We start from the raw sequence: 25,795 nt of genomic DNA, 5'->3' as shown, positions 1-25,795 counted from the left end.
TGACCCGACAGCTCAAACAAAGGTTTGACTCACAGATCATACTTGGGAACATCCCCTCCTTCTTTAGGGTCGAAGCCCGACCGACTGGGATTACAGTGACCCTGGTTACATGCAGAGCAACGACCAAGAGACGTACTAGGACTGCACCCTTGGGGAGGCAATAGCGCTCTATTGCTAACCTCATGCCTCCACTTCCACAGCCTCATCCATCCTGATGTCCTGCTGCTGCTGATGATGATGATGATCGCTATGTTGATGTTGACGATGATGCTAAGATTGATCGATTGATATATACAATCGAGATATGACTATGTTGTACTTAGGATTTAGTACTACCATTTTGCTTTTTGCATTCTCCATTGGTGTGGGTGCTCGTTTAGTAGCTCCACTACCACAACTCATTGTATCAAGTTTTTCACAATCTCATAGACCCATCGGTCTTCCGAAGACTTTAATAAACTTTCTTTTCTTTCTTTCTTTCTTTCTTTATCCGTCATGTTATGCATCACATGCGCTACCTTGTGCTTTGATACCAAATGATAAACACCAAATTACGTAATACTAAAAACTGAAAGCAAATCAATTACTAGAGGTCACGGGTGAAGGCACGCAGTATTTCCACCCAGTCTTTCTTTGTGGTAGCAAGCTCAATCGACAGACCCACGTTAGAGTTTTTGCATGCTTAATTCACAGAACCCACAATTCCCTAGAGGGATCTAGTTTGCCACATGTCATCATTCTAGGGTACCTCTTAAAATGCATCATTATACCCCTCTCTTGGAATATCAGTTAATTCCCTTGTCCCTAGGCACATTTACACATTTAATGCATTTAATACCCTTAGATACATCTAGTTCACGCCCTGTCACCCTCATCAAGGACCTTGACATTAATCCCTTTGACCATTTACATGAAGCCCAATAAATATAATACAAACATTGATCCTTTAAAGGAAAATGTCCACTAGCCCTTCCGAGGTTATGTTACCTCCACTTGAGCATAACACTGATGGTACCATGTGCATAACACTGATGGTACCATGTGCATAGATCAAGGTTAGTGAAATATGTTGTAGCATGATCATTCATCCTAGGCAAAGGATATTTATTTTTCATGGTAACCTTAGTGAGACCTTTATAATCCATGCACATACACATGGTACTATCCTTTCTACCTACCAAAACAACTAATGCACTCCTAGAAATTTTATTGGGTCAAAATATTTTGATGATTGCCTAGCAATTTCATCCTCCTCTTTGAGGCTAGGCCTTTATGGTTCCTTAAAGACCGGCTTAGTTCCCAAGGAGAAGCTTTATCTTATGGCCTATACTCTGCTAAGGCAAAAGACCATAAATGGAAATATATCTAAAGTCTCAACCAACATCCCTTGGAGCAATGGAGGCTCTTAAAAATCCATTAAAGGTGCAACGGGTGCATCTGAAACAGCTAGAGAATCTAAAATACCCATATAAAAAAGTGGTTTGCACGAAGCTCTAGCAATGGAAACCAAACCTAGATGGAAATCACAATCTTGCTAATATATCCAAAACCCATGGAACGACATTCCAAACCTATGGAATTAGCTTCATTTATAAAGGCTTAAGGCTGTCTAAAAATTTCAAATTATTATTAATATTGAAAACTGAATTTTCAAAATGGATTGCTTCATTTACGCATGAAAATAACTCTTTATCGGCTTACAATTACTATCTGATTCACAAAAATCTGATTTAATGAAACAAACATAGGTTATAACATCAGGATCATTCATTCATTAAGTCAACTTCCATCGAGTTACAAATGAATAAAGGTGTCAAAGCATCATAAAATAAAAGTTGCTTGTCTTTATTGCTTGCTAACTGCAAACTACAAGATGATGCACTCAATACACAAAATGATGTTGTGGATATGAGTGAGAGAATAAAAGGGAGAGAATATAACTGAAACGTATGAATGCCCAAAGGGCCGAATACAACTGTATGGAGGGGCTGAAACCCTCAATTGCAAAACTGGAAAGAAACTAGACTACCTAGAGGAGGTGAATCCTCACTAGATCCCCGTAGAGGCTGAGGCACCCTGCTGTTCTGAGCCTGTCTCCTGCTGCACTGAGGGCTTGGAAGGCTTGAGGTGGGGATGAGAAATGAAGGCCAAGGGGGCTGCTTTTAGAAGTCCCCCTTGGGCGTCAAACTCACCGAGCAGCATGCTGCTGGCCCACCGACCAGTCTGCTCCTGTTCACCGACTTGCTGCTGCTGCTGACATGGCAGCCAACTTGCTGATGTCATTGCTGATGTGGCACCTTGCTGACATGGCACTTGGCGATAGTGTCCTGCTGACGTGGCTCAAGTACAGTCTGCTGAGCTGGCTGCTGTTTGTGTAGCAGTCCACATGGCAGCCGACTGATGTGGCTGCCTGCGTGGCAATCCACATGGCTGTTGCGTGCTGACTGGACAGCCCACGTGGCAGTCCAGCATGCCACGGGCTGAGGATGCCCGTGACACTTAAGCAAAGGGACAGCTCCTTGTCCTTATGGAATATCAAATCATTTTGTTTGCTCCTTTCGAGGAAATCTTGCAACAGGAGTCGTATTGGTGTATGATTGCCCATGGTGAAGACTAAGCATGAAGTATGGCGCGATAGATATGAGAGGGCCGGTGTAGGCTGATGAGGGATGCTGTGCCAGAAATCCTTGGAATATATAACTAAACAGAAAGTTTTGTAGTTCTTCCTCATACTAACGCATAGTCTCTCTTCCTCCAACAGACGAGATGGTGATACTCTTGTTCGATCTCTAGCTTAATCAGAAGGTGATGCTTGATCTCGAGTGTGAGCTGATGGCGCAAGGTCTTGCACTCTTCATCGTACCAGCTATTGCAGGGGACCGATCCTGTGGGTGGTGGATGGGTGTGAGGAAAGGACTGGAATGGCAATATCATGTAGGGAGCAGGTGATAAGTGCGGCTCTATCCTCTAGAAGAGAAATATCATAGAGATCCTCAAGCATAGTGGAGCGGCGAGCAGCATAGGCAAGAGCTAGTGGGGTCAAAATGAATCTCCTAGAAAGTGGTGTAGCTAGGGGGTGATGTGCTTGGTGGGATAGATAAGCTAAAGAAAAGGTGTGCATGATCAACTCCAAGAGGTGGCGGTTGAATAGAGAAGTCCGTGATGTGAGAAGCGAAGGCAAGGGATTCCATGAGAAAGTCAGCTACGCTGGTCCCTCCATGTGTGAAAGAAGTGATCGCACCGGAAGATGGCCATTTCTCCAGACCATTGTAAATGATCAGATTATGCATCCTACCCATATCAATGAAGGATATCCTTGCCACTAGTTATGGGTGAAATTCTCGAGGACTGTATTTCTTCGAGTTTGGAGGGGTTCTCCCTTTTTCTCGGAGGTTGCTACCGGATTGAGATGGCACTATCAGCCCCAATCCTTTCTTTTTGGCTCTTGAGCTTTTCATGCATTGCATGGTGTATCCCGTATTCCCGTATGGAGCTTGCTCTAACGGTATTCTTTAATACTTTATTAAGTCTCTTTTTTGCCCCAAAAAAAAAAAAGTACCCTGTAGGTCTCCCATGCACTCAAACCACACATGGACCATCCCTTGAATTTGTAGCACCACGCATGAAGAAAATTCTCCATGTGACTTGACATGGGAGTAGCATGTGGAGGCACGTGAAGAGGATGAAGATGAAGCAAGGAGATCTCAAATAGATGCTGCCTCAAATCAGGCTCAAGCAACTGAGCAAACTCTCCAAGTAGACCTGCTTTGTTGCAGTCCTCCAAATGATGGCTAGCACCCACCCTAATCAGCCAACTTCAACAGCCGACATGCCACGCAGGCAACCAACATGTCCGTCAACACATGGCCAGCTACTGACCAACATACAGTAGTACTTGGATCATGTAGATTTCGGTCCATTAATGGGGCCCCAATCCTTGGTCATGCCACAGATTCCATGGCATACAAGCCATACAGATGGCTCAAATAATAAACATGTCCAGCCCTCATGAGGTCAATCACTTCCTTGCTGCATGCACATCAATGCTTTCCCATGGATCACACTGTTCTTCCCATAGGCATCAACTATTGTCCCACACAAGCCCTTAAGATCACTACTTTAACAGTAGTGAAGCTTCTTATAAAAGAGTGGATCTTCTTATAATCCGTCCCAAAGATTCCCAGTTAGCACCTGAATCTCTTCCTAGACAAACACATATGGGTGATTGAGAGCCTTGCACAAGGTATTCCTTTACCAGAGGATCATGATGAGGAGAATCACTGCTACAACCTAGGAAAGGGGCCACCTATATAGAGAATCCTACAAATAGCCCCCTCATCAGAAAGATGTCCACATGTAGATAAAACTGCAAGCTTCTAAGCACTGGGATGGAGAGCAGAATGAAGTGCTGATATGCACATCATTAACATTGCACAGTTTCATATATGAAGAAATATCCTTCTATAACATTGCACTGTTTTCAAACAAATACAGACTAGTGAAACAAAACATACACGAGGGTCAGTGTACTATGCACCCTTCAGGTATACAGGACATTCACTGCTTACTTTCTCTGAGACCAGGACACCTTAGTTTCATTGATAACAATCCTCTGAAGAAAATCTCATTGAGGCTCAAATAAGACCGAACGCAACAAGCACTTTTCAAAAGAAATGACTTTTAATTGGGATTCATTCATGCTGTCAATGCAAGTGACCAGCAATTTCTGGGTAAAAAAGTTTGTGCTTACAAGCAAGCAGAACTTTAAAGCAAAAACAAAAATTAATTGAACAAGTTGGACATGAAAGCTTACTACCATATGCAGGTGGATTTGCAATTATTGCTTCTGCTTGGAAAGGAGCACCCGATTCACCATCAGACTCAGTGCAAGCAGGTAGCAACGAGTTCATGATCGCTTTCAATTGCTTCTTCTGAATTGAGATTTCAGATGGTCCTGAAGGCAAAAACCCCTTATTCTTCACCATATCTGCATTAAAAAAAATGATACTATTTATCTTGCAAACCGAGAGATTCTTCAGAATCAAAGAAAGAGAAGAACAGAAGGACAGCAAGAGATAGAGAAGAAGCAGATTGAGAACCTAAACAAAAACACACAACACACACACATACATAGCACATGCACACAACACGAGCACAAGTGCATGTGCACATCGGCCATGTATGGCTGAGATGACCACCTGTCCAAACCTATTGCTCATTGTCTTACCCTCATAGGCGGACTTCAACCATTGAGCATCAAAATCCTAGCCACGTGTCCATAATATAGAGCATAGAACTCTAACACCATATGACCACATACACAAAAATACCTAGGGCTTGGTGGCATGAGACAATTCGAGCTCGTGGTATCAATCAGAGGCTTCTTTGATAATTGGTCCACAGTAGATTGAACTCTCAAAGCTGATTTGACAAGGCAGCATCTCCTCCTCTCATACAAATCATTGGCTTCCTCAACAATGACCCACAGTGTGAAGCTGTAGTCTGCAATAGAGTGACCTTTCAAAGCTGATTTGGCCTGTTATCCTCATACTCTCTCACGTAGATACTCATTGATGTGTGCCCATCCATACATGCGGCATCAGATGGCCTACTATGATAGTCCGATAGTTGCTGTCCATGAGATCTCTTGTTTTGTGGATTGGAATGTTGGTATTGACAATCCAAAGAACGGGAATAACTTTACAAAAAGACGCAAAGACGAGCCTAGCAAGGGTGGGGAGATTGTCTCCAAAAACATGTCGGAGTTCTCTTTAATATGCTGTGATCATTAGAGTTGCCATTTTATGGCTTCTAGATTGCATCTTTAAGCTAAGCTATTGTAACAAATCTTGCTTCACCGTATCAAACTAAGGATTGAGATTGCAGGACGGCAGACATTCGTAGACTCTTTGAGCACTATGCCAAAGATTGCCCAACGAAGAAAAAGAGGCCCAAAAAGAAAAGAAGAAAAACTTCTTCATTTAATCAACAATGTCCTTCTATTGCTCATGGACCTCCATGACAGAGATGAGCTGTAGTGCAGGATGGTAGGTTTGCATATTACAAATCTGATATGCCAAGGTCCCCTTGCCTAGCCAAATTGCAATCACCCCAGCCTCGACAGCAACCTCTTTCTACCTCAGCACAGCAGGTGGTTCCTTCAGGTTGAGGACCTTCTTTGATGAGCTAGGCCCAGTTGTTCTCCTATCAAGGCATAGACTTCTGCTTTATCTGGAGTTGCATTGAATGTGAGGCCTAAAGGAAATCTCAAGAAGTGGAGTGGATGGAGTTATTCATTGAAGCATCCAACAGCTCAAAAGACATACGTAAATCATTAAAAGATATTAATTCTCTTGCTGAGAGCTGAAACCTACACACAACACGTAGTCAGGTGTTGTAGCTTCTAAAGTAAAGTAGTGTGCATAAGATCTTCATGTAGGGGGGTTGAAAAGAGTAGAAAGAGAATTTGGCTCTATGGAGATGTCCCCATAAAGTATTTGTAGTAGGACTCTGGGTAGTGGGAATGGATTGATTCAAGGAACCATGAAAGGAGCCTCCATTCTTTCGCTACATGGTTAGGAATGCCACGAGGTTTCATCTTAGCCTTAGGGTCTGGAATCCCTCAAGAGCTCCTTATTGGGGAAAAAATCAGATTTGTACAATCTTGTAGAAACCTTTTTTGAGAGCAATCTCGAAATTTCTCAAAAAGAGAAAATTTACTATTTTCTTTTGGCTTTATATTCTTGGAAGGATTGCAGTGAAACTTGTGGAGATCCAAAATTGGAGCAGCCCCTACTTGCCCTCATTGCCTATTTGCCGAGGAGTCCATTAAGCATTGTCTATGGATTGTAAACAAACAAGGCTTAACGTAGGGCTCAGTGGCTTGGCTCTCTCTTTCAAGCCCCCAAGTCGCATGACTCTTCTTGGGCTTTTTTAGTTCTAACACATATAGTTGAGCCATGCTCTCCGGTGAGGTTTCCTCCTATCCTTACAAACCTACATAGATACTTTTCGAGAAATTTTAGCGAGCCTTTCAGTGTGGCATATTTAGACATCTAGATGCATAGAGGCTCTTGATGGATCCTTGGTCCACTTTCACACACATTGTGCTAGTATTTGGATAGATATTGCACACACTTTGATGGCCATTTGGGTGAGCATGCAAGGGTCTTCTCGATAGCTTCTACTAGCCGATCTACTTTTCTCAAGGAGTGCACCACCATGGGTGACACTTTCAGTCTCAACCTTCGTGCTTTACTAGCTCTTAGTGAGTGATTTGTTTCTCCTTCTATACATTATGTGTTTCTACCATGAGCATTGCTCTTGGGATTTTTTTCGTACTTAATAGAAGTCTTCCAATGGAAAAGAGAGAGAGCAGATAGAGCATGAAACAAGTGCTGCCACTACAAAACCACTCAAGATCTCCTTTGATGCCAATTGGGGAAGTTCCATGCCATAAGTAATAATCACCCTTGGATAACCTTGAATATATTGGTATCTTGAGCCCTCCACAGCTCTCCCCTCCTTGGACTTTTTGGAGGGTTGTGGAGCTTTGTGGGAGGCTATGGAGCGGGTCTGGAGACCCGCACGCGGTCCATTTTTCGAGGGGACACGTGGCGCGTTCTGCATGTTCCTACATGATATCAAAGCAGGTGGCGACGACTTTCGCGTAGGTAACACGTGGTAGTTGCGCAGACTTCTAGACCCTGGACCTGTGTGCACTTGTGCAGAGCTATCTTGATCTGCATGAGTGGGCGTTAAGTGCAACTCGCCATGAAGCACCGTGATTCGTGTCGAATTTTGAAGTGCGGCAAGGCGGCAACTGCATGCACCAACAACTAGCTTACCTACTATTGGTTGGCATGGACTTTGAGGCGCTTTGGGCAGATTTGGTTTATCGGCCCCGTGCGGTTTGTCCACGTCACCTTGGTTTGGTGTTGGCCTTTGGTTTGGTCAATGCTTTGAATGGTGCTTGGATTTAATGCTTCAAGGTTTGTCCATAGGGGGGTGTTGGAGATACTGGCCTTCACCCTCACGTGTGCATGGAAAATACAAGGAAATGAAGGAAGGCCCCACGCTGTTGACATGTGTTCGTACATAAGCAATAATCACCCTTAGAGAACCTTGAATATATTGGTATCTTGAGCCCTCCACAGCTATCCCCTCCCATGACTTTTTGGGGAGGTTGTGGAGCTTTGAGGGCAGCTATGGGTGTTAGGAAATGGAGTCAATTTGAGTGACTTTTAGTGTGTTTCTATTGCATACACGGCATGTCTGAGTTAAAGAGCATGATGATGGAGCTACAATTTAACACACCTATGTGAGGGTGCACCTATATCAAAGCTATGGGCTTATTTGTCAAGCCGAAATTTACAACATATGGATAGTTAGACACAAGTGTATCATCCTTATTGATGTCACTATGAATGCTTTTGGAATCTACTTTAGCAATCCATTTTAATCAATTTCCTAATGTTAAGTATGTGTAATTTTGTAATCTAATTTAGCATTCAATTAGCATTCTATTCTAATCATATTTCTAATGTTAAGAGATTTTCTAATTTGGTATAGTACTTAAAATATATAGCAAAACTAAATACCATGATTGCGTTAAGGAATGAAGCAAAGAAGACATTGACGAGTCTTCGCATCGACTATAACACTGTCTATACTTATCGTTTTGACTAAATTCTCTTTTGATCTGAGTATGGGAATGCCTTTAGTTATTGAAATTATAGGACAATTCAATCTAAGTGGGGCATGAAAGGGAAGACCATTCCAGTAAAGGCCTTGAGACACTTTTTGTCATTGAAAGGATGCAGCAACATATACTTAGGGGTAAGTTCCCCATTACTCAGGGGTAAGTTCCCCATTACCAAATTGATGTCATGGCATGCTAAGAATCATTCCACTGATGCCACTCTAAGTATTCTTTCTAATTGTGCTATATGGAAGCACATAAATGTGATATGGATGGAGTTAGGTAGAGGATCCACACAGCTTGCATATTGGCCTCGCAATGGATGGCATAAGTCCTTTGGAATTTTCTCAATATCATGGTTAATATGGCTAGTACTTGTGGTGGTTCACTATAAATAAAGGCCACCTTATGCTTGGCCTTGCTACCTATAAGGCAAAGAATATGGACATGTACAAGACTATATTAGGAAAATTGAAAAAATCCCAAGTCCCACTTTTTTCAACACTCATAATTTTAATCCCAAAAAAAGAGAAAATTTGAAACAAGTTTTATCAAGACACTTGGCATGAATTTTTGGGAAACACTACATTCATGAGAACTTATTGAAGTTAGTATAACCATTAGGTACAATATATTTCCAACAATCTATTGGAATATTTGGCTTCAAAGCCTTTATCATTTCTTTCATTTTTTAATTTTGTCATACTAGTTCACTTTTGCTTGCCTTGGATTTGTCAATGATGCCATAACAGGTTGTCTTTCCATATTCATAGTCTTTCATTAAAGATTGATATTTAAGCCAAAAAACTTTAGAGATACAAGAAATCCTTCTTACTGTTGCCTTAACTCCAAAAACGTATAGTGTCAAGTCCTTTAACCTTACCCACAATTTTAATTTGAATATGCCAGATTTCCCTTGTACTTGCTTCCTTTTTAGATTCTGAATTGTAGCTTCCTCTTTGTATTTCAACTTGAGATTAAATTATGAAAGTTCATAGATTTGTTTGCTGACAAAATTGTTGCACATGCATGTAGACACCATTTTTTCTTTATTCTGATGACAATAGGTCTAATACACGAGATAAGCACTCAAAAAAGGGTAAATCAAAGGACACTGTCAAGACATCCAGCTTTCTAGAGTAGTACTATACTACTTTATATCCTAGGGTGCCACGTGTCACTATACTACTTTATATCCTAGAGTGCCACATGTCACTATGGGACTTATCCCATATACATTTGACAGTGTGTGTGCCTATCCTATAAAGGCATTGTACTTTCTCATGTCAAATCTATCAAGCCTCAAGCCTTTCTTGATCATGTAAGTACTTTGCTTGGTTGTACATTTCTTTCTAGCACTCTTTCATTTCCATTATGTTTGCCTAGTCTTGCTTTTCTACTTTCCTTTCCATTCCATGTCTTGCACTTGGAGGAATGCCTTTTCCAATTCCACCTTGAGCTCAACCTCTCTTCCACCTTGAGCCTCACCATTGGAGAGCTTCATGAACACGAGATCGTGCTCATGCTTCAGCTCGTCAATCAGCCCACTCAGCTCGCCATTCTGCTGCTGCGCCATACAACAAGGCTGTACAGCAGCCCGTACCAGCCGTACACCTAGCCGTACAACGGTACGGACTGTTGCGCCGTACAACAGGCCTGCAAACAGCCCGTACAACCTATCCGTACACCCGCTACTGATCTGCCCGCTACTACTCTGTCCGCCACCTATAGCTCCATTGTGCCCACCATCTCTTCCTCTACTCGCTTGTGCCCGCCATCTACTCTTCCATTTTGTCCGCTCTTCCTCTTCTACATCTGCTCTTCCTCTTCTACAACTCCATTCTGTCCATCATCCTTCTCTCTCCTAGCTGCCAGCTTTATGGGTTCGATTTCCACCAACTCTCTCCTTGTGGACAAATTCAAGGGGGACGGATTTCCCACATGGCAAACAAAAGTGCAACTTCTTCTCATGAAGGAGAATGTTTGGGATGCCATCGGAGATGATGAAGCACTTGAGGCATCAACGGAGCCTCAAATGCGCAAAATTTGGAAGCAACACAATTCGAGGGCCATCGCAATCATCGGGCTTTGCCTGGATGATTCATTGATTCATCACATCGACTTCAAGTCCAAGGCTAAGGAGATTTGGGCACGCCTCGAGAATATATTTGGTAACAAGATCACCAACTCCAAGGTATTTCTGAAAATGCAATTTTATAAGTTGAAAATGGAAGAGTCTGATACCTTGAGTGCACATATAGCAAAAATTCAGTCTTTAGTTCAACAACTCTCCAACTTGAAGTGTTGTCCGGATGAGGAGGACAAATTGACTAACCTCATGACAAGTATGGAAGGGATTTCTCGCTTTGAGAATGCCCTTGAAGTACTTCGCAATGCATCGACTACATTCGAAGATATGATGTCTCTTCTTCTTGAAAAGGATCGCCGCAACAAAGAATCTCCATCCTACTCGTCGGATACTACACAGGCTCTTGCCTCCACTAACAAATGGAGACCTAGGCCATTGACTCCACCAGCACGAGGAAAGACATTCAAGCCGTTCAAGTGCACTTATTGCAACAAGCTCGGTCATACTGAGGACAGGTGCTACCAGAAGCTTGCTCAACAACAATCGAAGGATCATACCAGTTGGGTGGCATCCGCCACTAGTGATGATGCAGACAAAGATTACCATCCGACACAGGATCATGCTCTTACTGTCTGTCTCCAACATCTAGAGGATGATGGAGATCATAATTTTGCTTTCTAAGCATGATATGTTTGGGTACTCTGCCCTTGGGGTGTTTCCTAAAAATGAATGCAATAAATCATATGTGTGTAGTCAATAAAGGTACTCTGCCTTGGACAGTCCTCCTAAAATGATGTATTTCTTTTCTATTTTTGGTGTGTCGCTCCATGTTCCTCATTAGTCTTTGGAGCCTGGCTTTGATAGGTCTATTTGTTGGTGCATTGGTCTCCTAGACCTCTGAGTTGATCATGCATCCATGCATGATGAGCCTCTAAGCCATGCTACATGAGATTTCTATGTTATGCTCACTAGCCTCTCAGCCATGCTCACTTGCCTCTGAGATTGTTTGGAAGCCATGTCTAGTTCTAGACCGGCATGCACAGTTTTGATGACCGTCATGTTCTGTTCTTGGTTCCATTCCAATAGTCCCTCACCTTTCCTCCATGGGGGGATGTTAGGAAATGGAGTCAATTTGAGTGACTTTTAGTGTGTTTCTATTGAGTTCTAGAGTAGTACTATACTACTTTATATCCTAGAGTGCCACGTGTCACTATGGGACTTGTCTCATATACATTTGACACTTAGAGTGTGTGTGCCTATCCTATAAAAACATTGTACTTTCTCATGTCAAATCTATCAAGCCTCAAGCCTTTCTTAATCATGTAAGTACTTTGCTTGGTTGTACATTTCTTTCTAGCATTCTTTCATTTCCATTATGTTTGCCTAGTCTTGCTTTTCTACTTTGCTTTCCATTCCATGTCTTGCATCTTCAGTGGGGCGGGTCTGGGGACCCCACACCCAGTCCATTTTCCGGAGGGACACGTGGCAAGTTCTGCGTATTCCTACATGATACAGACTCTATTTATCCTCTAAAGCTATGGAACTAGCTCTCACCTACCTACATCAATCCAGATCCGCTACTTGTAATCACCCAGACAATATGCGTTGCTACTTTGTATAACTTGACAAAAACATATTGTGACATCCCACACATTAAAATAATATTCGGAGTACCCCTCCGAAACCTGAGTCTATTTGAGTGTTATTATCTAGGTCAAGTTATCAGCCTAGCAAACCTAGAATGTATATTTGTTCTAGGCCTTCTAATTTACATAATTGTGTGCATGGGTAGAGGGGCCATGGGACAAACTCTTTAATAGACCTGAAAATAAGATATTAGAAATCATTTTTTCAGCTTTTAGCTTGCTTTTATGCCTTCTCAGCGTAACTTTCTGCTTTCACCAAAGTTCTATAAGAAGTTTGGGGTTAGTTCTAAGCAATCTTATGGCACTCTCTTTCAAATTTGCACCCTCTACCTGTTGAGTCCAAATCCTCAAATGAAAGAAGCTCCATACCCTACTGCTAGAGTAGAGAAGGCTCGATCTCAAGCACTTTGACAATGGGTGCACAAAGAGCAAGCTCAATTCGAGGCGGATAAACAACTAGAAGCCACTCCCGTATGTGGCCCCACCAAGCATTGACACCGTAATCAAGCCTCTGTTTCGGCAACAAGATTCACAACCTAATGTTCCACCATGCCAACTAGAAGGGGCCGCACTCTCAAGCATTCTAAGTTGCCCCGTGTCCATTCGCATTGGCATCCTCTTAAGAAATTGTCCCAATCTCTGGGATAGTCTACTTCACTCTTCTACTGCTCCATTATCTTCTGCTACTATCCAACTTTACGATTTGCTGAAATTCTGCTTCAGCTTGCTGTTTTCCCACACCTAGGACAAGCCTCAAAGTAAGTGTAATTCTCAGATTTAGCCTTCTACTAAAATTGCAATTCAATTTCAGGCCGTTTTTCTCCATATAGATTTCATTTTTCGGTTGTTTTTCTCCGTTTAGATTTCGTTTTCATTTTTGATCACTTCTAAAGGTCAATTCTTTTATTTCTAACCTACCCGCAGTGAATTCTAAGAGCTTTGGTCATGTCTAAGATGACATAATGATTTTCAGATCCCGTTTTTCACCTGTAGGCCTTTCTAAAACTGACTTTATTCATTCCTAACATATATCTGTAGAATTCTGAAGATTCTAACCATGTTTAGGTAAAAAATACTAATTATTTTTTATTTGAATGTGTTTCACAGATTGAGAGACAGGTTGGTTCCAATTCAATCATTTTAGAGATCCTTTGTTGAGATTGGTGAGTTTTGGGCCTCTCTTCACCTGATTTTTACCAGGGGCTGCCAAAAATTTACTTTTCTAAAGCTTCCTACAATTTTCTATGTTGAGTTCTCTTGATTTTCATTCATCTGGGAGATCATTGTATATGTTTTGGACTACTTATTCATGTCCTAGGATTTCTAGGTTACCCCAAAATCTGTTCAAGGGTCCACATTATTATTGTAATTGAAGTTGAGCATCATTGTTATAAAGAAATATGCCTGGGATCAGCCCAAGTAGGGAGTGTATCTCATTCACACCCCATTGGGTGCCTGACTCTTTTTCCTTGTCTTCCCTACCTTTGTGTGAAATGAATGATATGTGTGTGGATGTTCATCTCATAATGGCTATTGGAAATTCTAAGTGTATTGAGTAATTTAATTGAAAATTGTGCTTCCACATAAGCGCGCCTCTTATAGATATCAGAGCGTGGTTTCTTTCTAGTTAGAACAAAGCCTTAGGTCAGCTTAGAAATTCTTGTGTGTGTGTGTTTACATCGTTAAGCAAGAGTCTCTATCCTATTCAAAGTTCAAAGTTCAAACTTCAATATGGTGATGTATTCATGTCTTAGGCTTTCTAGGTTAATTCCAGGTTCAGTCCAAAGGTCTGCATAACTATTGTAATTGAAGCTCAGCATCATTGTAATAAAGTAATATACCTGGGATCGACCCAAGTAGGGGGTGTACCTCATTCACGCCACATCGATGATCAGGTGCCAAACTCTTTCCCTTCTCTTCCCGACCCTTTGTGTGAAATTTGAACGATGTGTGTGTGGATGTTCATCTCAAAATACTAGCCATTCGAAATTCTAAGTTTATTGAGTAATTTAACTAGAAATTGTGCTTTGGCATAAGCATGACTCTGACAACAATCCTATGAATTCCCAAGCATGATACTTATATGTGGTAATCCTTGCACACAGTCTAAGTAACATGGACATGACATTTATACAAAAGCATACTTACTTAGTCTTTCAAATTGCCAAAACTGTCAATTAGCTTAAAAAGAAACCAACCATAGGCATTTATGAGGGTCAATACCATGTAGTAGATCCAAGTTCAATAAGGAGGCTCAAATACTTAATAAGAGAGCGCGACCTCAATCTTCTAGCATAAAACCAATAGAGGGGAGTTTCCTCAAAAGACCTATAAAGAAGATCACCAACGCATCATAAAAAGAAAAACATGAAAAAGATATTACACACAAACTTACATCCAGCCAAAACTTTAGGATCTCCACCCAAAGGATAAAATTCAAGCCCATTCGAAACAACAAACTCGCGGAAGTTTGCGTGTGTTGCCAACCTTACACGATGTCCTCTTTCCTAAGAAAAAGATACAAATGAAATCAGCAGCAACCATGACAAGACTTCTATGAGAAGGAAAAAGGATATAACTAACATATCCATCTACAAAAACACTCCTGAGTAACAATTTTTCAAATATAATATAAGGCCAACACACAAAATTGGAGAGCTTTTTGAGTTTGCAAATAGGACTACTTAGTACTCTTGCAAAGCACAACCATAGACAACTCAAACGTGTTCTAAATAATATATTGCACCTACCTTCTCAAAAGTCCTTGCATACTTCTCTAAAGCACAAAAAGGTATAGAATATACCTCCATAAAATCAAAATATATCCAAATCTCGTAGATTAAGCGTGTATGCGTGTGTGTGTGTGTGAGAGAGAGAGAGAGAGAAGGGTGTGTGAAAGTGTGTGTGTGTGGTGAGTGTGTGAGAGAGGGTGTACGACGGACGTACGGTGAGCGTGTGTGTGAGAGAGGGTGTGCGACGGACGTACGGTGAGCGTCGTTCATCGTCGTCCATCAGATTTTGGCGCCCATCGCTTCGTCCGTACCATCGTACGGCCGTTGTTGCTTACCTTTCCATCGCTGCTCCGTTCGACCCTGCTCGTCACTTCTTACCTGCAGTCTTCCTTCCCAAAGCCCATACAGTCCGTTCGTATTTTCCCCTTTAATTATTCCGTACAGTCCTTCAACTCTTCCGTACAGACTGTCCGTTGTCCCGTACAGCCCGTCGGTGATCCCGTACAGTTTCTCAGTCTTTTCCTGTAATCCCCCAATCTGACCGTACAGTGCTTCATCCCAGAGTCCGTACAGCCCCTGCGAGCCTTTCTTCGTCCCTGTCCGAATCTCCCTGTTTGATATCTGTTAAATCCCTTAGCCTCCATGGCAGAAGCAAATAAGTACTATGTCAAGAGAGCCCTCTCTCCTGAACCCAAAAGACAATCAAGGGAAGCCTCTTCTCCCATAGCTCCTTCTTCTGAAGATGCTTCTTATGTGTTTGATATGCTGAATGATGATTTTCAACAAAGCAGAAGGGAATGGATTCAACCTGCTCCGGAACTCACTTACAAAATGAAGCTGCCATCTCTTGTGCAACCTTTGAAGAAGCTCTCTCAAACTGCAGTTATCATCTTTTTCCCAGGCAAAATTCCCTCTGCTAATGATGTGGGACAATGGGTGAATTCTCTCCTAGGTGGATGCTTTGTAGAAGGAGTCTATTTTGCCTCCCGAGGATTTTATGAAGTTCATCTTTTGGATGCTTTGACAAAACAAAAGATGTTGGAAATGTCTCCGTTATTTTTTGGTCGCCAGATGGTGCATATCATGCCCTGGTCCCCCAATAAGGACTATCAGAACCTCATCAAGCATCATTGCCCTGTATGGGTTGAAGTGGTTGATTTTCCAGATTATATGAGAACAGAGCTTCCAGGTTTGGCTATGACATTGCAAGTGATCTGTCCCCCTCGTCCAACAGGTAATAAAAATCGTTTTTGCATATTATGGGATACTGATAGACCGACCCCTTCTTCTATTGCAGTTGAGAATGAGGGTGTTAATTTGGGCAAGAAATATTTCACCTTAAAATGGGGCATTTTTGCTGGAGCTTGTTTTTCTTGTCACAAATTTGGGCATCTTGCTTCGGAGTGTCCTTCTATCCTTCATCCACCTCCTTCAGCTGCTATTCCTCTGCCATCTAATAAAGGAGCTCAGAAGACATATGTGGAAAAGATTGAAGCTAAAGGACCAAAGCCTTCAGTTCATACAGGGAGTCAGGCCAATTCAGCTCAAAATAAGGATAAAGGTAAAAGCAAGTTAGGAGAAAATATTTCACCTTCTCATGAGGGATGGCAGACTGCAAAGAACACGGTGCCTCTCAAACAAAGACCTCTCCAATCTCGTAATTGGGATGCCTCTGCTCCTTCTCCAGGTCAATCTTCTACCTCTTCAAGCAGCCCCATCACAAAGGCTTGGGTCAATGCAGTCAAGAAGGGTCTTCCCCTTTGTGAAGAAGATGATATTATCAGGGAATTGGAAGCTGAGGGTCAGCAAGACCCTGTGGCAATGGCAGAGGCTTGAGGCCTCCCGCTCTTTTGGAGGACCGATCATTCTCTTGTATATATTTTCATGAGTGTTTCTCTTAAATGTTTTTCCTATAATATACAGGGCCTCTGCAACCAGAATAAATGGAGGCTTCTCTGGCATTATATAAATACAACTCATCCGGATGTTGTATGTCTCCAAGAGCATAATCAGCATTTTTTTGCTGGACAGCATGGGTTTTTTTCAGGATGTGATATATTCTATTCAGGATCGGAACAATTCTCTAGGCTGTGCATTTTAGCCAGACATGATCTGCAACCCTTGATAGCATATAATGATCTAGGTGGAAGATGGATGATTATTCAATGTATGATCAATGGAGAGATTTTTGAAATAGGATCTTTGTATGCCTCTCAAAATTCAGCTTCCAGAGCTCAAATGTGGAACTCCATAAAGCAATATCCTTGGTCCTCTAATGCTCTACTTTGTGGTGATTTCAACAATTCTCCTCACTGGAAGGACAATACCACGCATAAATCACATATGCTGCCCTCTGAAATCCAGCAATGGGAACACATGACATCATCACTTCGATTTGCAGATTTATGGACAGCAACTCATCCTTCAGTGATGGGATTTACATATCATCATAATGCTTTCACAGATTATTGGGCCAGGCTTGATAGATTTTATCTCATTCATGCTCAACAATATGATGAATATACATGTCAGATGTGGACTGATTATTCACAACAACTATCTGATCACACTCCACTTTGGCTCACCCTTTCTTTTGGTATGCCTCTGGATGACTTGCAGCTCTCCTCAGTCAGAAATTTACAGGTTAATCAATTCTATCTTTCTCATGAAAAATTTCAGCATATGATCAGACTGGCTTGCAGGCCATTGCTATCCCATGCTCAGGAGGATCTGGAATTTGCTTGGATCTCTTTCATAAATCGTATTCAAAATGTCATCAAGGAATATGGAAGATGGTACTTGGCAGAAACCAGACAGCATATCCAGTGGGCAAAATCATACAAGCAGTATCTTGTACAGATTAGTCATCAAAGATCTCTATCTGATTCTGAACAGCATTTATTATCTTGTGCTTCCTCTATAATTGATGCCAATGACAAACGCAAGCTGTCTAAATGGCAGATTAGGGCCAGAGTTAAACCCATGCTAGATAAGGGCTGTTCCTCTAAATCTTTTTTCCGGAACTTACATGCACATAGGCAAAGCCAATCTATAATGAGGGTAAGGAAATCAGATGGTCTCTGGACCCAATATCTCTCTCAGCTTGAAAAACAATGTCTGGATCACTTTCAGCTCCTTTATTCTCAGCCTTCTTCTTCTGCACCTCAGGTTGCATTGGCTCGTAACAGATTTACTGAGCTTGTTTCTCCCATTGTCTCCTCGCAAAAAGCCTCAATGCTGGAAATGTCTTTTTCAGATGATGAACTGGAGGAAGCCCTTAAGCATTTGGGTAAACATAAATCCCCTGGCTGGGATGGTTTGACGGTTGAATTTTTCGAAGCCTTTTGGCCAGAAATGAAGGGTCCAATTCTGCAGTTTAATAATGCAGCATGGCAGCACCAACATCTTCCCTCAGCTTGGAAGCATGGTCTGGTGAGGCTTGTGCCCAAAAAGATTCTTTGTGAGACTATGGATGACTGGAGACCAATTACTTTGATGCCGGTGATATACAAACTGATTGCCAAAATGTTAGTACATCGGATAAAGGATATCCTTCATGATGGACTTCATCCCAGGGAATATGGTTTTGTTCCAAGACGGCATATACATGACAATATCACTAACACTCTTATTGCAATGGAATATGCTAAATATTCAGATCAAGATGTGTTGGTCATGCAGGTGGATGTGGCAAAGGCGTTTGATACAGTACAGTGGGATTATGTCTCTCAAATCATGCAAAAACTTGGTTTTGGGCCAAAGCTATCTAATGTCATATATTGGCTTTACTCAAATTCTACTGCACAATGCTTTATAGGGAAACATTTGTCTGAGTCTTGGACTCTCGAACGTTCGGTTCGACAAGGATGTCCTCTCAGTGCCTTGCTTTATGCCATCGCTTCACATCCATTGCTTCTTTATATGGATCACATGGTTGATACTGGACAGCTAGAGGGGCTTCAGATTTCTGGTTCACGACCTTTCATAGCGCAGGCCTATGCAGATGATTCATTCTTCATGCTAAAGAACAGTCCATTGGAGATTCGCCTATTGATGGATACCCTTTCAGATTTTGGGTTGGCAGCTGGTCTTAAAATTAATTTTCAGAAATCAAAACTCATGCCTCTCAAGCTTTGTGATTGGCATGCTATTCTGTGGCCAGGCCAGATTATTCAACCGGAAAATATAGTTAGACATTTGGGTTATCCTATTGGCTGGAAAATCAGTAATAAGCAACAAATGTTATGGGTGTTCAACAAAATTCAGGACAAATTACAATATTGGAAGATTTCCACATGGCCTCTGCATGTACGGCTTCGAATTGTTGTCCAGTCTATTGTTCTAGCTTATGTCCAGTTCTACCTTCCTCTATTACATTGGTCATCTCGAGATCTCTCATCCTTTATGTCTCAAGCCATGGAGATTTTTTGGAAAACCAAGCTTCATAAAAAAGCTTTACGGTTGCTCAAAATGGACTTGATTTGCTCACCCAGAATGCATGGTGGTTTGAATACAATAAACATCAAATATCATGTGTTGGCAAGAAAGATCACTATGCTCAAAACATTCTTTCAACAAGAGCAGCCTTGGTCTATTATGCTAGCAATTTTGTGTGGTCAAATGCGCACACAAGCTTATGGACATTGGATAGTAGATCCATCGGAAGTAGTACTTGGAAAATTTCAAGGTAAAATCCCTGCTTGTCCATTTTCCAATTCCTTGATTCAAGATTGGAAGCAAGTACTCTCTCACATCAAATGGTCTCCTCATCCTGCTTCTCTAGCTTCATCACTCAGATTGGAGAGTATTCATTGGAGTGCTGTGTTTTCCTCTCCCCTTGCTGTTCAACAACCCATCAGAGCTTACAATCTTATGAAAATGGGTATTCGGTTCATTGATGATGTTGTAGATATGCAAGGAAATCTTCTCCTTTTTCCAGCAGCATGTAGACAATACAACCTGGCAATGCATCATAGACCTATTTGGAAAGCTATTGCTGATCTCCTACTTCCTCTGGTTCCGATTCCGACATTGAATGGCAGTGACAGGCTTCAAGATTGGCACCTTCAGTCTTCAAGTTCAAGCATTTCTTCTAAGCCTTTGCAGTCATTGACATCTATACAGGCTTATAGATTAATTTTACCTCCTCCTTGGATTGCCCATCATGCTAATTCTTTATGGCATCTGAACAAATCATCAGCCTGGTGGAAAGGAAGATTGCAAATGATATGGAAGTTGAAAATGCCATTGAAGCAAAGACTATTCTTATGGAGATGTATTGTTGGTATTCTCCCAGTGGGAGTGAAATTGGCTAAACGACGAATAGCTTCACCTCTCTGTCCAAGATGTCACCTTGCATCGGAGAGTATTCCGCATCTATTGTGGTTTTGTTCATATTCCAGAGACCTTCTAGATAGAATCTCCTATTTTTTATCTCTCAGATTTCCAGCACACAGATTCTACAAGTTTTTCTGGATGTATGGCAAACTATCAGCTTCTTTGTCACAGTATTCTCTCTTCTTCCACTGGATCAGAGACTGGGCCTTATGGACCCTCTGGCTGCAGCGCATCCAAGCATACCTGAATTCTCCTCTTCAGCATCCTTATGAGTTTTTCAGAGCCTCATTAAGGCAGTCTTTATATGATGCCTTACATGAGGAAGATTTGGATGTTTCTTGTATTCAACTTTTCTTTTACTGTTTCTGATGGATAGGGCTATAGCTCTATTTTGAGCATGGCCTGGATGTAAATGAATGTTTTATAATATAAGTATCTTGGTTTTACCCAAAAAAAAGTGTGTGAGAGAGAAAGGGAGGGATAAAGAGAAAGGGGAGAAAAGAAAGAAAGAAGATTTAGTAACATCTACAGAAGACCAACATGGGCTATGAGACTGAAAAACTCGCCACATCGTAAAAGAAAAACACCCCTAGAGGGGAGCCGGGTGTCTATCACTCCTATTACCTATTAAAGTAATGTAGCTAAAATTTGAAAGGCCAGTTGGAAAGAATATCTGCAACCCAAAGCCCTGTATTAACATTTGTCATAAGTGATGTGAGCTCAACATGTCCTAAGCTAGGGTCCCATAGGGAATCTCGATGTGACTCAGTCATGCTGCACTAACAGTTCCCCAATGGGGCAGGTCTGTGCGTCAATCTCCTACTAGCCTACCACCATTGGACAGTGGGTTCAAGCCCCAAGGCCTCATGATCTATGATGCCTGATGAGCATATCGTCTCTCTGGTCTATAAGAAATCCATGATCCTCAATTTTCAAGATCATTGGTCATCGACGGGTCTTGTATGAGTCCATCTATGTTTAATGACTATAAAAATAAAGGATATTCTGCACCATTGGTCCAGATTGTCAACAACCTGCCACTTGCAGGGCAGTTTTCAAATCAGCTCTCTTTCAAAAGAAATATAATCCAAAGGAAGTTCCAGCGGAAAATCTCTTTTCAAAATATAACATGGGCCAAAGTACAGGCCATATAAGCCATATACAAAATGTCATATGGCCCAAACATAAAAAGGCCATAAAAATGGCAACCACTGGTCCTTAAACACCCTCCTTAATCATGCTCTAACTCAAAAATGGTGGCTGCTAACCCATAGTATTATTAGCCTTCACTTTCAGTAAACAAGCTCATGAGCTGTTAGTAAAGAGAATGGTTGTAGTAATCTGTGAGCTGCAGTCATAATAGCCATGATTAAACTGCAATGTGTGAAGGTAGGTTTTGAAGTATCTTATCTAGGTTATCAACCTTATCTGTGTTAAGCTAAAGCATGGAATAGATTGACTTTGGGTTTTCTGGCTGTCCAAGTTTTCATTTGGTCAAGAGTCAAGACTCAAGACTCAACATTCAATTTTGAAAAACCAAAACAATGTGTGCATATGCACAAGCTCTTCCTGCAAAAGCCAACGTTGCCTATTTCTACATTTTTCTGCACCAATTATAACCAAGGTTTACTTTCTAGGAAAGACAACCTTTTGCTTCTTTTGCGTAGAACTTTGCTCTCCCTTTTTTAAAGGCAAAAGAATGCCAAAGTAAGAGAAGGTGTGTGAGAAAAGAGTAGCTTGTTGTAGGCAACTCTCATGCAACGGAAAACTTGGAGAGATCACAATGTCTTATAAAACACCGACTCACTCTATGTGTATGCATGTAGCGAAGAAAAAAACCTGGCAGTACATGTATATCATATTGTCTTTGAGATACGGTACCCAAATTGGTTCCATATGTTGAACCTATAGATGTCCATTCTTCTCCTTTGCCGTATATAAGGGCCTTGTTTGCTGGCCTTTCGCTCAGCCCCTTGGCCACCCCTTATGCCAGCCTTGAAACAAGGCAGAAAGGCAGCCAAGCTGACAAGGGTGGCCCATGTGGCTGCCCCAACTCTTATCTCAAAAAGATATGGGCATGTGTCGCAGCCAGATTGTTGCCCACATGGGAGCTCCTCTCTGTAAGAAATCCTAGATTTACTATATTTAGAAATGTGCTAAGGAACAGAAAGGAGATTGAGATAGCAGAGAACAAGGAATAACTGTATTGCTTGAATGTCTATAGGGTAGATGTAATGTGTCATCCATACAATTGGGCCTCTCTTATATAGAGAGTGAAGAGTCACACATGAAAAGGTGTGTACTCCAAAGGGTATGTGCATGAAGAGGTGTGTACCCCTTGTGAAGGGTGTGACCCTTAATGAGAGGGTACATTACAATAGAAATGTCTCTTCAATAGAATGTCTCTTGTGAAGGGTTGTGCCTCATTAGGAAGTGTCCCGTCGAAAAGGCAAGCGTCCCGTCGAAAGGGCATACCCTTCCACAAGTGTCCATTCATCAAACCATCCATAAGTCTAGAAATAGAGAAAGGAATACGTCACAGATCGTGACACTCTCACCCCCTTCATCACATCCTATGTTGTATGTCATCTTTTCCCATGTCTTCCTCATCTGGGCTGATCACTCAGCGAATGATTTAGACTGCATAGTAATTGAAGAGTGAACAAGCACAGGACCAAGGAGTTTCTACAGTGGCAGATGTTGTGGATAATCGAGGTTATACACTTCCCTTTCCACAGGCTAGGGGTGTACGTTTGACTTCAAGCACGTCAGCTACCAGAAAACCAGAGAAAGAATACTAGCAAGCATAAAATTCTGACCATGAAACAGATGTTTCTTAGATCCAATAGGGCAGATGATCTGCAGTATGAAGGGGACTCAGGGAGAGGCCACGTGGACAGAGAAGAAGGCTGCCACCAGGGCTGAATCGATATAGAGAAGGACAGGAAAAAGGCTAAGGTTGTTGCTGCCATGCAGACAGCAACATAGGCTTCTACATGGGAAGTGGAAAGGCGGCCCAAGGGCAATAATAGCCCTGCAAATGGCAGGGCATATGGGCTTTTATAGCCTAGAGGATAGTGGGCAGACTGTAGGAGCAGGTCGGCCCCACCTGGGTGGTCAGCAGTACAGCATGTAGGAGCCTGCCATGTGGCAGGGTTCGCAGACCAGTCAGCAGTATGACTGACTCATCAGAATTTACACAAGCTGACCAGCCAGTCTATGTATCTGGTCTACCAGATCTCAGGGTTTCCCAGAGCTATAAAAGGGGCCCCATTGGGCGATCCTGGTATTCAAACAGCGCTCTCCCTGGCAGAACATCTTCATCAGCATGAAGAAGCGCTGCAAGGAGAGGTATTAGGACAGGACTTTGCCAGCCCGATGAAGCTCACTGTGAGCATACAAGTTGACAAGGTTGAGAGGTCCTGAAGGAGGTAGAGAGCAACATTCTGGAGTGCCAACGGTCCACATCTAAGCATAGGGTTGTAATGAGGGTATTCTTTGGAGGACCTTGAAAACAATCAGAGCTCCAAAGCTTTTACATGCTTTGCAGTTCTAGTACCCCCTTAAAATTCCATTGGGTGTAGACAACTAGTATTACAGACCTCTCTTCACAGAAGTAAATCGTTATTGCTTTCCGATATTATGTCTATTCAATGACCATTTTAAGGGAGGCCTTTGTGGATGCAAAATGAAGCTACAAGGATCTTTAAGAATAATTAGGCCTGGGCAAAAAGGTAACAATGCAAAAACTTTTGAGCATCGATCATGCTCATCATTATATATGAGATCAATAATCACGTGGATAGCAGTACTTTGAAATAGAGAGATTCAAATAAGTGAGCCTCTGTCAAGTAGGAATTGCAGGGTGTTGTACCGGTTGCATAGTGGTGTAGTGTCATTTCGAAGATCTTGGCTGCCTAGAAGGCAAACTAGGCAGGAGCAACAACCCGCTTTGGGAGAAAAAGGTACGGAGCCACAAAGTGTTAGAAATCGATCAACAGAGGGATATGCACAGCGGAAGACTGATAGAATAGCCCAAGAGCTCACCTAGTGTGTGGTGTGGGTGGAATCACAAACTTCTTTACTTAATGTGCTTCACATAGATGTGTTGTGCAGACTAACAAATAGACAGTGGACTAAGCCAGATATAGAATCCACCAAAAGAATATACTTCCATCCAAAGCTATGGACACATTACAAAAGATAGATCCAAAGTCCCACCAGGATGTGGTCCTCTGACCTTACCAAAAGATTCTCCTACTATCTGCCGGGTACCTCTAGATCTCTGAGCCCGCGTGCTCCACCTCGAGCATATGTAGACTCTTTGTCCAAAGATCTCAACACCTTGCTGCCCTGGTAGACAGCCTAGCATTCAGCCCTGTGTAGAGTTGAGTCTGCAGCACCCTAACCCTCTTGTCCTCCCTGGATGTAGGCCCAAGGAGGATTACTTGCTGCTAGTTTCTGCTGCTGGAAGGCTGCACTGCTGGACATGAAATGGGGCCTATGGCCCCTCCTTTTACCGGGCAAGTCTGCCCCAAAAAAATGACCCCCTACTGGCCAACTTTGTCTGCCAAAAAACAGCCCCCCCTAGGGCCTTCAAAACCAGGGCCAATTGCCCTCAAATCCACAGAGGGGCCCAGCCCCTATGCAGGCCGACTTCTTGGCCTATGGGCCGACCAGGTTGGCTGGCCCAACCGATTGGTTGGCTCAGCCCAACAAGCCCTTATTTAAGGGATCCTTTGCTGGCCCTGCCAGGGCTTGCTTTCCAGCTCCATTCCTACGCCATCTTGCTGCTCTTCCGTCCCCTCATGCCAGGCCAGATCCAAGGCTAGATGCCCCTCCAATTCTCCTGCACATCAACTCCTTTTGATACAGCCTCTGAAACTCCGGGTGGGTCTCTTGATGTGTTGCCCACATGGTGTAGCGGGCTCTCTCCTGCTCAATACTAACTGCAACTGCAAGATGATGCACTCAATACATAAACTGATGCTGTCGATGTGAGGGAGAGATGTAGTGGACCTTTGAAGAGCAAATAGGTACAGTTGCATAATGAATGCCCAAAGGGCTCAATACAACTGTAAGAAGGGGCTGAAACCCTCACTGCAAAACTGGAAAGACTACTACCTAGAGGAGGTGAATCCTCACTAGATCCCTGAAGAGGCTAAGGCTACCCTACTTGTTAAGACTAACTATCTAATTCCTACTGCAGATCACGGGAGCAGCACCATATATATCCTCCCAGCCAACCTTGCTGAAGCTTGCAAGCAGACAGAGAATTTCAATCCAAAAA

General features: G+C 42.3%; 1 protein-coding gene across 3 annotated transcripts in view; it reads right to left on the bottom strand.

The window, feature by feature from the left end:
* Positions 1-25,795, bottom strand: part of LOC147893519 (sterol 3-beta-glucosyltransferase UGT80A2-like) — a 115,182-nt gene that overhangs the window by 75,196 nt on the left and 14,191 nt on the right. For 2 of the 3 annotated variants that reach the window (XM_087385468.1, XM_087385471.1), the window contains exons 4-5: positions 14,832-14,943; positions 4,814-4,987 (exon numbers count right to left, since the gene is read on the bottom strand). In XM_087385468.1, the coding sequence (XP_087241594.1) occupies positions 4,814-4,987; positions 14,832-14,943 (286 nt within the window). The remainder of the gene's footprint in view (positions 1-4,813; positions 4,988-14,831; positions 14,944-25,795) is intronic. The other variant, XM_087385469.1, reaches the window with a different exon arrangement.

Source organism: Dipteris shenzhenensis, chromosome 15, assembly GCF_047967505.1.
Source record: "Dipteris shenzhenensis isolate YYH24624 ecotype China chromosome 15, Dip_SZ_1.0, whole genome shotgun sequence".
NCBI classification, from domain to species: domain Eukaryota; kingdom Viridiplantae; phylum Streptophyta; class Polypodiopsida; order Gleicheniales; family Dipteridaceae; genus Dipteris; species Dipteris shenzhenensis.
This window is presented reverse-complemented; position numbering and strand designations above follow the sequence as displayed.